Raw genomic sequence first — 13308 nt, forward strand, 5'->3', positions numbered from 1 at the left:
ACACTTACACACCAGATAGAGTCATTATTTGATGTGATACCTTATAATAAGGGTTTTTTTTCATGGCAATTCAATTGAATCTTTCATGTAAGCTATGGTGTGTGTGTGTGTGTGTGTGTGTGTGTGTGTGTGTGAGAGAGAGAGAGAGAGAAAGAGAGAGAGAGAGAGAGTCAGTGAGTCAGTAAGTGAGTGAGTGAGTGGGGGATGGGTGCTATTGTTTTTTGTTGATTTTCTCTCTATTTAAACCATTTGAGTTATATTATTGTTGTATAAAAAACAAAATATTAACCTGACACAATGATTATATGAATAAAAAAAACCGTGATTTTTTTGTCACTATCAGCAGGAGTGAAATTGTTTTATTACAGTCATCAATAATCAATAAAATAACATTAATATTACAGTTAACAAGCTATTTTCATCAGTGTAAAATAACATGAACGTTACTGATGTTGTACCACCTTGCTACCTTAGCAAAAATAAATCATAGTTCGTGTTTGTCAACACAACTCAACTCAAATAAACTACCATTAAACAGGTTTTAAGATATAAGTGAGGATTGTTAATAAAGTCTATGAAAAAACAAGCAAGACTTCCGTTTGAGTAGTTGGATATATGTTATTAAAGTTGTGAAAAAGGTGACGATAAACTGTTGATACGGAGTTCTCTTCACTTTGTGATGAAGATCCTGCACTGACTGTCGGACTGTCACTCAAACCTGAAGAAACGGGGTCTCCTTACCTTTACCAAAAGGGTGAAACAGCGCCCCCCAAATCTCCATAGTGGCCAAAAGTATATTACATCCGTAGTGATAAGAACTACCATAGAGAATGAATGGTAAAAGTTAAGGAAATTAAAGACTACTATTCACAGCCCTGGCGCGCCAACATCCTTGAACATAAATCACAGCATCTTAAAACGCCTGTAGCCCCCCTCAGCCCACACAAGGTGGCACCCCAGCCTGACCTCTGGTGGCCTGGGGTAAAACAATCATGGCTCTTACAAGGCTGCACGCTCTTCTTCTTTTGTTCGTACTTTAGATTGTCAGGTTGGACGAGCTCATTTCGAATACTCAGAAGATTAAGAACGGGAGATGCAGATGTTGCTGCTATGCTCGGTCCATCTGGACCATCCATACGTTTATATTAAACAAAGGGACTGAGTGTGTCCGAGGCAACACACATCACAGAGGGAGGTGTGCTGGCATCCTCGTGTGGCCCTTTTAGGTAATGTCCCCACACATGGGGACACGCTTGAAAAGAACAGTTTACAAGAATATTAACACTCTGTGATAATTACAAGAAACAGGAAACACAATAAAGAAAATACACAAAAGAAAGAGCGACAACAGGAGCGCTTCTGCTTTCCCTCAAACTACCGGGGCTCTTCGAAGGGAATAGTTCACGACAAAAGGGCAGGGAAACTAAAGACTGGGAGACACCCTGAAGAATGCTCAAACGGATATGCGTAGTTGTATTTCAAATGTCTGCAGCCCGATGTATTTGAATCACGAGAGGCGAGTTAATGAATCAAGAGATAAGAGCAAGTAACCGGTTGATTTCTGTCTGACAGAAGTTGCTCAAGCAAAACACTTTGAGTCTTAAAGTGAGTTAACTGAACACACGAGCTCAAACTTACATCTGAACCCCCCAAACGCAGCCGACGCATCATCGTGTGCTTCGCTCTCATCGTCTCTAACAGCTGGATCAAAACTGAAAGAGTGCGTATGAAGTGTGTGTGTGTGTGTGTTTCCCTCTGCACAATAAGAAACGAATCTTCTCTGAGTCGTCATGAAGCATTTTAATGTCCATCATTGAAGGTTTTACTCTGGTTATGTGCGAGCAGAGACTCTGCTGTGCATGAGAGTATAAATAGAAAGATGTGGCTCTTCAGAGAACATGCAGTGTGTCGTCTGTGTTGAGCTGTGTTCAGAGTTGGGTTAACCACATGCAGACTTTCGTGGAGGGGCGGGTGAAAAAAGGTGCTGAGGAGTTTTACATTGAGTATTGAAAGAGCTTCTGGAGCCAGGCGACGGAGGCGGTGAAACGACAAGCTGCCTGACTGCAAACTCATCTGGATTACACCAGAAATCTTCATGAGCAGCACGAGCGCTTCCCTCTTTAGCCCTGTTGGTCTGTTGAGCAACACTTGCACGGTGCAGAACAGGAAAGAGTTCTCGAGAGAGGAGATTACGACATGATGATGTGCTGATAGTGTTAGAGAGAAAAGACGCATGACGGCCCAACACATGTGAGTATCAACTGGCTCGGCACAGTCGATTTATTACGATCCCCTTAAAGTTGAAGAAGATGGTTCTGACCATGCATGCACGTGTTTGTGTGCAGGGCGGTTCACAGGTCGGTTAGCGGCACCACAGCCATCCCCTGGAGGAGCAGCAGGAGGAGGCTGTCCCTGCTGGAGCAGCTCCGGGGGTGTCAGGTCGCCTGGAGCCCCGGGGAACCCTGGGATAGAGAGGGGGCCCACCAAGCGCTCTGTGGAACACCTGCCGGGGTGAGCTGTCTTTTTTTCTCATTGGAAAAGCTGAGGCTGATTATGTTACATCATAATCCCAACGCAATGATTTCCCACATTGTGCCAGAAACATTACTGCAATGTGATCCCAAACGCACGTCGTCACCTGAGTCTAATCTGCTGATCCGGCTGGACCGGTGGTCCCGGACTGGGCAGAGGCGATTCTCCAGTTTGCTGGGGCCCCAGGCAAGAAATGAATGGTGGCCATCATGTCCTCTTCCTCTTTTTTCATCCTGTTTCTGTTTTACTCTCCTATCGACGTCTAATCCCTCTCCATCTTTCTTTGTTGACTTTCATTGCCAAACTTTGGTTTTCACAGCAATAATGCGCTCAAGACAATGAGAGCAAGTTTCCTCCTGTCATTCCAAAATGTTTCACATTTTCATTTGAGGCCACTGCTGCGTTTTAAAGTTTGCCCGACTCGTTTCAGGGGCCCCATTTTGGTCTGGGACCACTTGTCTTGCTTTGCAGGTTCATGGTGGGTCGTGTCCGACACATTTTGTATGGATGTACTTGGTCAGCTGTGCTTCCTTACTGTCCTGTGTTACGTGGCGTTTTATTGTACGTCTCTTTCATGTGGCGACTACAGACAGGAACTTCGACTCTCCATCTGGTAAATAGTAAAAGGACTTGAGGTTGTATATTTCTCTTCTAGTCTTCTGACTACTCAGAGCTCTTTCAAACCACAGGTCACTCCGACACATTCACACACTGATGGTAGAGGCTGCTCACACACATTCATACACCACTGTGAAAGCAGCGGGAGCAGCTTGGGGTCAAGTGTCTCGCCCACGGACACTTTGTGCATGTGGCTGCAGCAGCTGGTGTTCAAGTCACGGCGGCTCCACAAGAAGGGTCTCCTAACATGGCTCAGGGATGTGTACTGGCTTCACTTAGTGTTCAGTCAGAATCATTGACATGCCAGCCTGACGCCTCTGTGACAAAAGAAAATGAGTTCCCCTTTTTTTTTTTTTTTTTTTTGACCTCTGATAACACAACAAAGACTTCTTTTGGTGCTGAATGCAGAAGTGGTGTTAGAGTGATGCATGAGCAGAGCGGGGAAATGACATGAACTGGATACAACCGCTGCAAAGACCGAATGTGAGTATGTCTGAAAAAATACTTTCTACACTTGTGCAGCTACAAAACTGTGAGGCGTGAGAGCTCAGTCACAGGAGAAGGTGTCAGGGGTCGCTTGATCAGAGCTTTGAGGCGCTTGGTGAAACTCTGCACCGCCTGGCATTTATCGGCCTGCTGATTGTTTCATGTCAACGCTGAACAAACAAGCGACTCTCTCGTTTCTATTCGCCTGGTTTCCAGCACTGATCACATATTGAACATTTAGCCTCCACTGATCTGCTGCTTGTCTTCCTGTGTGTTCAAAGTTGAAAGAGACTCACACTTTACTTGTCTCTATTTCTGTTCACATGCAGCATGAAAGCCACATCCTGTGTGTGTGTGTGTGTGTGTGTGTGTGTGTGTGTGTGTGAGTGTGTGTAGTAGTGTGTATAAGGGTGTTCTTAGGATTGCTTTTACCCAAATTCATTCTGTCTCAACCAACTGCTTTTCTTTCTGAGTCGCTCTTCCCAAGAAGGCTGAAGAGTTTGACATTTACAACAAGAGGCAGAATGTGTGCAGAAACGTAGAGCAGCAATATAAAACTACAAACACTGACCATCATGTCGACTTTCATTTGAATCCTTCGGCTTACGTTTGGGTATGTGTGTTTGTATTATTTATTAATGAGGGTTCAGTGTGCAATGACATTGATCATTTGAACAAAGAAAAACGAAAAGTCGTCGTCACATAAAAGTGAGACGTACAACAAAACTTCACAGCTGACGACACAAAGTACAAAATAAAATGTGTCAAACACTGGAGGAAACAAAACAATCACATATGAATGAACGTGTTTTTTTAAAGGAGTGGTTTCCTATCTGGGCCTGGAGCCGATCTTGGCTGTCATTGGTGGAGAGGCGGGGTTAAACCCTGGACTGGTCACCAGTCGAGAAGGGTTTAGAGCAGGGGTGTCCAAAGTGCGGCCCGGGGGCCATTTGTGGCCCTTGACTTCAAATCGAAGAATCAGAAGATTTTGGCCCCAGGCCTCATCAGATGGCATAGTTCGTTCTTTTTCTTTTTCATGTTAGCGAGGGAGACCTATAAAAGCCTGACTATTCTTTCCAAAAAAATTAAACACAACAGTTTCCCCACTGCAGTTAGTGATTGTGTATTTACATTATTTTTTGAAGAGGTCAAAATACAAAAAGTTCCTTCCAATAAAAAAAAAAAAAAAACCCTGTGGCCCGTGAGCGATTCTAACGCGACAAAAACCACTGGCCTAGCTGCAGCTGCTACAAACCCTTAACCTATAGACTGGAATTAAACCACGCCCCCTACAAAATACGCCCTATCCAATCCAGTCTGATGTAACCCTAACCTTTTGTGGGCGTGGTTTGTACTGTACCCTCGGCTGCACCAGTCAGTCTGATGGCGATTCCAACCAGGAAACGTCCCCGCTGTGAGGCCGCACTACATGATATAAAGGAAAGCATAACGCACGATTTTAAAGGGGGGTCAAGACTTTCTGTGAGGAGTCGATCTTTAATACAACGTGTGTTCCAGCTTTTATAACATTCAGAAAAGAAACAAGTAAAATAGTCTGTTATTTATCCCACACACACATGGGCTGAAACACACACACACACACACACACACAAATAGGATCCATGCACTAATGGGGACGTGTCAGAGTGAAGGAAAGAGCGTCCGAGCAGTTGATGGTTTGGTGTCTTGTGTTATGTTCCAGCTACCAGATCACTGTCCACACATGGTCTGCACCGGGACTTGAACCGGGTGCTGTCCCTGCAGGCTGAGGGACTGCTGCTGGTTCTGAGTCCAAAGTCATTTCAATTTTATGAGTGGGCACATAAACCCTGCAGCTTTTATAAGCCCTGGAAAATGTACCGTTTATGACTTTCAGTTTTGGTTTTTTTCCAACGACCTGTTGGCATGTGTGCACTTTAAAAAAAAAAAAAAGTTTCCAGTCTTGTCATAGAAACCATGACATGGCGTGCTTTCTGCACCGCAATCTGTTGGGGCATTGGAGCGTGTTTAAGAGAAAACATCTTCCTGCTCGGTGAGTTTCTGTAATACTCGAGAAACTGTGTCTCCCTGCAGAGTTTCCTGGTTGTGGCGGACTCTGCGGCGCCTCAGGCCAGCCTGCTGTGTGTGTCTGCAGGCGAAGAGGATAAAGTTATAGATTACACCATCAAATGCACAGGAGCAGGTAAACGCATGCCAACACCTGCTTCTCTCTCTTTTTTCCATGCGTGTGTGTGTGTCTATGTAGGCGTCATGTCGTCACTCACTGTGTCACTCTGAGCGGTTATTATAATAATGAGTCACGGCTGTCTCTCGTGACGGACTACACTGTCTCAATAAAGTCAAAGTCTAACTTGAACATTGCAACATTAGAAAGCTGTGTAAGTCTGTGCAGGTGAAAGCAGCTCGTCTGGTACTTGTCTCTCAAGGTGCTTATTCTGCTTCCTTCAATTGTGAAATGAGTGAATAAATCATGAGGTAAGGAGCACACAGGAAAGGAACACATTATTAGCGTTGTGTTTTCAGTTATTATACTCGAGTATTATTTATTTAACCTCTGGATCAGGCTTTTGAACAACTGTTATCTTTGGGCATTTATGATGCAGACGGGACTGGGGACAAAGTCGGCTTTCAGCTGCAGTCTTTAAAACACAGTGGGTAATCTAGCACCCTGCTGGGACTGACCAATCAGAGCCATTCAGCTCTGCAGGGGCTGCACGCTATATTGTCAAAAGTCCCTGGACCTTCAGAAAGTACATAACCCCGAGCAGGGTCATTTTTAGCCACGTAGTTCCTCAAAGAGAGACCCGAGTTCTGGGGTGGATTTCCTCCGGTTGAATAGGAGGCTCGAGAAGTGAAATAATAGATCAGTCCATGTACGGAGGCTACAGCCTGGCATGGTCGTGGGTTCACTCTATCCTAACATTTCCTCTCTCTCTTCAGCTGGTTTGTCCAATCAAAGTCTAGTTTTGCAGGAATGTGCATTGATGATTAGTGGCAGACGAAACAAACGGCCGTTGCACGATCAGAGAAGGTCCAGAGCTCCAAGACGTTAAACAACCAAACAGATGTTCACGTTGAAGCAAACTTCATATTTAGATTTGGTTTTCTTTTCATTTAAAATGAGGATGATTGAAGTTCCCCTCGTATGACACTTCGTCCTCCGGAGAGCTTTAGCCGCGTCTGCTGGTGACGCCGGAGGAAACGCGCTCACCTCTAGTGACCACAAAGTCTCCAGGCCAGTGAAGTGTGAAAGTGAACGAGATGACACAGTCACACTTCTCTAATTTAGAAGTCCCCTTTTAATCTTCCTGGTTGAAGCTGTTGTTTCCAGGACAGTATTTCTGACACATCTTGACAGTAACTCTGCCCCACCTCTCTCTCTCTCTCGCTCTCTCTCTCCCTCTCTCAGTCTTTCAGCTGTCTGAGTCTCGTCTCTGTTTCGCTGACCTCGCTCAGCTCGTGCTCTTCTACTCTCTGACCAGGTAAGGAAGTGATGTGCCACTGATGCATTAGCCTCCTCTCAGCTCAACATTTACCACCACTTTAAGGCTCATTTAAATATGTAAGAAAGAAAAATGTAGGAGCAGCATTTAAGTTCACTTTTCTTGCGTTGTTTGTTCAGTTTTTTCTGCATTGACTTTGTTAAACATTTGAAGGGGTTCAGGCCCAGGCCTGTCAGTTGGATTTGCAAAGTGCAAAATCCTGCAGTTTGTTGAGCGTCCACTAGAGGCCCTCTGCAGAAGCACCATACGTCACCCGTCTGTTCCTGCAGGGGCCTCCAGAGGACCAGCAGCAGCAGCCGCCATGCTGGAAATGCCGTCTCAGCCTGATGACAGGCTGAGAGCTGAGGCAGGTTTCAGTTGTCAGTCATAGTGAAGAGGTCCGAGGACAAAGGTCTGGTTTTAGTGAAATGGAGCTCTTTTAAAGTCCACACACACACACACACGTGTCCTCTCAGACTGTGTTTATTTTATTTCTTTATCTCATCAGGGATGTGCTGCTTGTTTGTCTTTCCATTCCTCGTTGGATCTACAGCGTTTCAGAGAAGAACAAGGATCGTCTCTCTCAGCTTCAACCAGGTGAGTTTGGCTTTAAATCCTTTAATTCCTTAAATACTTTTTCATATGGGAATCAAAACAGTGGCAGAAAGATCACTTATTAACACTATAACTCTCTGATGCAGAAACTTGGCTCCACCCACCAGATGAGCAACACGCTGATGAAATGTCAGACAGGGAGCCAGGCAGAATGATGTGCTCTATACAGGTAAGCTGCGTGTGTGTGTGTGTGTGTGTGTGTGTGTGAGTGTGTGTGTGTGTGTGTGTGTGCAAAGAAGACTGAGGACCAAGAACTTGTTTGTTTCACTGAAAACAGATCAAGTGTCAGTGTGCAAAAATAAAAAGGAGGGATGATGTTTCACGACCAAAAGGACTTTTAAAACAGAGCCTGCAGCAGAAACACAAACGTGGTTTGGCTGTCCAGATTCTACCTGTAGATTCGGTGTCGTGGCAAAGAAAGCAGTGGAGGTATTTGTGAGGGGAGATGCTTGGTCAGGACGTCTAGTATTAAGCTTTAGGCTTAAGGAGACTGTAATCAAATGCACATTGAAAATATTACTTACATGCACGTACACTGAAAACGCTCGTGGTGGAGCTTGCTGCCAGTCCACAAAACATCAAATGTGGGTGCAAATTTAACGTCAGGACCAAACATGTTTATTCTGCTGAGCGAGAGGATTTTCTCTGTGCACAAACAGTGAAAGAAACTTTAAAACTCTCAAAAAATGAAAAGCTACTAAACAAGTCAGAATAATCCGAATGATTTTCTTATCTTAAGTTTATTACATCAATAATGCATCCACTTCTCCACTAGTCAAAGGTAAATACAAAAGGAGTGTTGGTTTTCTTTGTTCTTCAGCTTCCTTTGGGGGGCAAAAGAGGGGCGGGCCTTTATAATGTTGGGGGTGTGGCTTCAACAGGTGTGTGTAGAAGTCAGGCAGCGTGATGCTGATTGAGTGGAGATATGTCTTTTGTTTTGTTCCCTTAGCTGACCTCCACAAACGGGGCCCTGTGCATCATCAACCCTCTCTACCTTCGCGAACATGGAGATGATTGGCTCACGCAGCCGCCACCCTGCAGACAAGAGCGGCGCCTCAGCACCACCAGGACCTGGGCGGGGGCGGGGCTACGAAGTAAACGCACAATTTCCTTGGAGCAGCAGCCCTCTGTCGACTATATGGCGAGTTCTGGTGAGAATTTGTTACCTTGATTCATGAGAACTTATTATGTATCATGTATTATTATATAATACGATATGATGGACTTCACATCTAATCGCCCAGCTCATGACTTCCAAAGCTCTGAAAGGTTACCCACTCTTGTTCGCTCATCAAGAGTTAGTTGAGAAGAGTGCATAGACCGATCCCACGTTCAAATCAGTCTCTGTGGAATTTACATTGCTTGCATCAGTATCAGAACACCTCTATTCATAATCCATTGTTTCCTTCGTCAGGTCCAATCAGAGCCAAGTCAGCTGATTTTCCCGATTGCCCACTCACCCCGTCCACGCCAGCAGCTCCGGCAGGTGTTGTTCTCCGAAGGTCCAGCAAAGATTCTGCATGCAGCCTCCCTGTCAGAGCGAGCACAGGGAGCCCCCCTTTGTCCACTCCGTCCACCCCCGGGAGCTCAAACCGCACATCGCTTGAGCTGCAGCCCCACGGCAGCCCCGTGCCTCAGTCTCCTCACAGGGTGTCATGGATCGAAGACGGCGTCTGGCTGCCTCCGCCCAGACCTTCCTCCTTGCTCCACCCTCCGTCTCTGGAGCTCGACTCTCTTTCCATCAGCAGCATCGAGGAGGAGCAGGACTGCCAAATGCCGAGCGCCTGCGCGCACCACCAGCCGTCGCACTGGCTGGCCGACAAGGTCATACATCGCCTGTCAGCGGTGGGTCAGGCGCTCGGCGGGCTGGTCAGTCAGAAGAAACGCCTGACAAATCGCGTGCAGGAGCTGAGCGAGCGGAAAGGCGCCGCGTTCTCGGAAGCTGTGAAAGGATTTGTGGAGACGACGCTGAAGAGAGGAGCCGATCCCACCGGGGTCATGGGGTCAGAGTTCTTACAGGAAGTGAGGTCATCGCTGACGTCACTGAGGGAGACACTGTTGGATTACACAGAAATCCAGACATTGTTGGACAGCATGACTGACTTCAGTGACTCAGAGATTGGTGAGTCATGTGGTTTGACCATAGCAAAATAAAATAAACTCTGTAGATCAGTATGGATTTACTCCTCCGTTACCTTTTGCTCCCCCCTCTAGACTCCCTGGTGGAGCTCTCTGTCCACAAGGTGGCGCTGAAGCCTGTCTCTGCACACCTCTACTGCTGCATTCACAGTTCTCGGACTGATGACGCCACTTTCGAGCGCCTCCAAAACAACCTGCGTGTGCTGGAAAAGAAAGAGATGGAGGAGCTCGGGGGATCGTCTGGGGTCGGCGTGCCCGACTCTGTCAGCCTGGAGCGGATCCAGCAGAGGTGGGCGAGCATGCACGGGGTCTACTCCCCGAACAAGAAGGTCCAGATCCTGCTCAAAGTCTGCAAAAGCATCTATCACAGCATGAGTGCCAATTCTAACTCAGGTAGCCGGGTGTTCTCTTAAAAATGATTCATGCTTCTATGACCGGTCAGGGTGGGTGCATGTCAGCTCACACATCTCCAAACCTGTGCACCTGACCTCTCCTGCCCTGCAGGTGCAGTGTTCGGAGCGGACGATTTCCTCCCCTGCCTGACGTGGGTGCTGCTCCGTAGCAACCTGGTCACCTTACAGATAGACACAGACTACATGATGGAGCTACTGGACCCCACGCAGCTGCAGGGAGAAGGTAAGGCCAATCAGATCCTCATAGACAGACCGAGCCTGTTTATGAAGAAGTTATACGTTCAATGTATCTGTTTGTCAGGAGGCTTAAAATCTGCCTTAGCTCCGCCTCTTTACCTCGTGATAGCTGAACTTAAAGTTAGGTTGAGATGGGAATTCTAGCATCCAAAGCGCCCTGCAGTCACTAATAGATGATGTAACTTAGGCTTCATCCATGTTTAATTACGGTCTGTAGCTGTTTGTCACATAAACACTCCCTGAAATCCTCCCGAACCAAAGGCCGGGCTGAGCTCGGAGAGGTGGTGCATTTTGAAACGCAATTTCGACTCCAGTTTCTCAAAAAATTGATTTATTTGCAAAAAAAGGTCTTCTTTCAGGTACGTCCAACAGTGCATCCAAGGTAAACGAAAACTACTTCTAACTGCGTCCAAATCTATAAACAAAAAACTCTCTCAACCCGACATTTTCCACATCAACCAGGCGACACCTGTGCGCCTCTGTATCATGTAGTCCTCGTGACGTAGGCCTACTCAAAGCCATGTCAGCGTGACCTCTCGTTACAGGTGCTGTAAATTACACCGGATATAAATGACTGTTTCTGGTTCAATAAATTAACTTGCAGTATATCAAAAATAATTTCATGGCAATTCAATAAATAAATACTTAATTTAACTAGATAATATAATTCTGCATTTTTAAAGAAATATAAAACACAAAAATGGCTACCACACACACGCACCTCACAGCAGGAGAAGGTTCCTGTCAAACATGACGGGGGGGGGGGGGGGGGTGCACTGAGTCCGCTATACGACACGATCATCAGATTATTTCTCTTTGTTCTGCAAACCTTTGGTTAGATCTGTGAATGTTCTAGATGAATGAATCCAATCATTGAATTTATATCTTGTTGATTAAAATGACACCTCCCTGTCTGCGTTCCCCTTATCATCAGGTGGCTACTACCTTACAACGCTGTACGCCTCTCTGTACTACATCAGCAGCTTCCAGCCACGACTGGCTGCCCGCCAGCTCAGCGTTGAAGCCCAGAACTCTCTGAACCAATGGCATCGCAGGCGCACCCTGCACTGCAACCAATCACGCCGTAGCAAGAACCGACGGACTATTCGTAGAGCGGCGTGCCGGGGGAAAGGCGCCCAAAACCCACAGACGGAGACCAGGAATGAAGAGGAAGGTTTGATAGGAGATGCTTCTGTGGATAAAGACGAGTCCCAGCAGCAGGCAGAGGCTCTGCTGACCCTGACAGAAGAGGAGGGCAGAAGAACCGAGGAAGAATCCCAGGTGTCCCCTCCAGCATCAGACTTTAATCAGCAGGATGTAACAAGCAGCGAACAAGAGGACGGACAGACTCTGTGTTCAGCCGAAGAAGGAGAAGAACACCTGACTCACCTGAGGCCTGCAGCTACAATCATCAGCATGTCGTTATCCTGCTCCGACTCCTTTTCACTAGAGACCAAAGAATGATTCGTTTTAGTCACACTCTGGGCAAGGAAGCAAAAAGTTGAAATGTGGAATTTAATCGTGAGAGATTGTTGCTCATAATACTGCAGCCGAAATGAATTATTTCAAATAGTAGAATTCAAAGTTTCAAAAGTGAAGCACAGACAGAGGGGCATTAAACCGGCCAGCAGAGGGCGACGTTCAGAGATGCAGGGAGGGGGACGAGTCGTCTCATAACCTCAACAACCTGCTTCAACCAAAGGTTCAGCTGTTTTCACATCTGCACTCTTTAACATATTAAGATTATTTTAGGTGGACTGCTCCTGTTCTGTGTCGATTGGGACGGGGGGGGGGGGGGGGGGGGGAAGCTCCGCCTCCCTTGTAGAAAATCATTTGAAAGCATTGGCGCCTGATCGTGAGAGCTGTGAACATACCCGGTTTAAAAAAAAACTGCAGAAAGGTGCAGCTTGCAGCTCGCCACGTCTTTCCCTCAGTTAAGGAGAGTGAGTATAAGAACAGTATCTGTGTCTGCTGCATATTTAAATAGTTAGCCCTCTGGGTCAGAAGAAATATTTAATTAAATCTTTAAATTGACTAATAGTTGTTTTTTTAGTCTGAGCTGATGTTAACTCTGTTTCTTATTTAAAATGAAGACTGAATATATTGCTGTGAAACTACCTACTGAGAGTGATGTCTTCTTTTAACACTTCTCTTAGATTTCTTTTTATTATCAAAGACGATTCATGAAGGCAGTCATCAGGCAGAGCCTCACTGAGCAACACGCTTGAAGTTTTCCCTTTTCACCACTAGAGGGCAGCACTAAACCTTTCCTTTCCCTCTCCGGCTGTTCAGTCTCCAGTGAGACTGAGTCTCCAGTGTAGGGACAAAGTTTGTTTTTTATTGACGTAATAAGTCAAATTAAATAAATATCTGAAGCACATTTAAAAAGAGAAACAGCTGACAGGATGCAAGCATCCGATTTAGGACTTAAAAACCAACAGACATGGAAAAGCTCGTTTTGAGGCGGGTCGAAGCTCGATCTAAAGGCCAACTTTGACTAGAATCCTTTTATCGAAAAGGGGTGAGGAGGTGAGACGTCTTCAAGATCTTCAACTAAGGGCGCAATCACACTGGCGATGCCTATACCGTGCAGACGCACGCTTCACCCCGACAGTCGTTTGACCAGTGATCACTCCGTACTAAGCTCAGGTCACGGTGCAGCTCAGGCTGGCACGCTTCGAAGATTAATTAAGTTTAATGCACGAGCACAAGCACACAGGTACGTAACTCTGACAGCCCTCATTATGCGGTTCAGTCCGGTTCGTTCCACAGACTAAAGCCAGGAA

General features: G+C 46.2%; 1 protein-coding gene across 2 annotated transcripts; it reads left to right on the forward strand.

The window, feature by feature from the left end:
- Window positions 1-2034: 2034 nt before the first annotated feature.
- Window positions 2035-12094, forward strand: rinl (Ras and Rab interactor-like). 2 transcript variants are annotated; one of them, XM_079353813.1, is made up of 11 exons: window positions 2035-2250; window positions 2346-2511; window positions 5710-5818; window positions 7046-7118; window positions 7627-7715; window positions 7820-7902; window positions 8683-8884; window positions 9148-9855; window positions 9948-10265; window positions 10377-10508; window positions 11457-12094. In XM_079353813.1, exons 1-11 carry the CDS (start codon window positions 2234-2236, stop codon window positions 11984-11986), a joined length of 2427 nt encoding a protein of 808 aa, XP_079209939.1. In that variant the 5' UTR covers window positions 2035-2233; the 3' UTR covers window positions 11987-12094. The 2 variants fall into 2 exon arrangements, with proteins under 2 accessions (XP_079209939.1, XP_079209938.1); XM_079353812.1 differs by lacking the exons at window positions 2035-2250; window positions 2346-2511; window positions 7046-7118 and having other exon boundaries at window positions 5576-5818.
- Window positions 12095-13308: the final 1214 nt, after the last annotated feature.

The sequence above is a fragment of the Symphodus melops genome (genome assembly GCF_947650265.1).
Source record: "Symphodus melops genome assembly, chromosome: 10".
Classification (NCBI taxonomy): domain Eukaryota; kingdom Metazoa; phylum Chordata; class Actinopteri; order Labriformes; family Labridae; genus Symphodus; species Symphodus melops.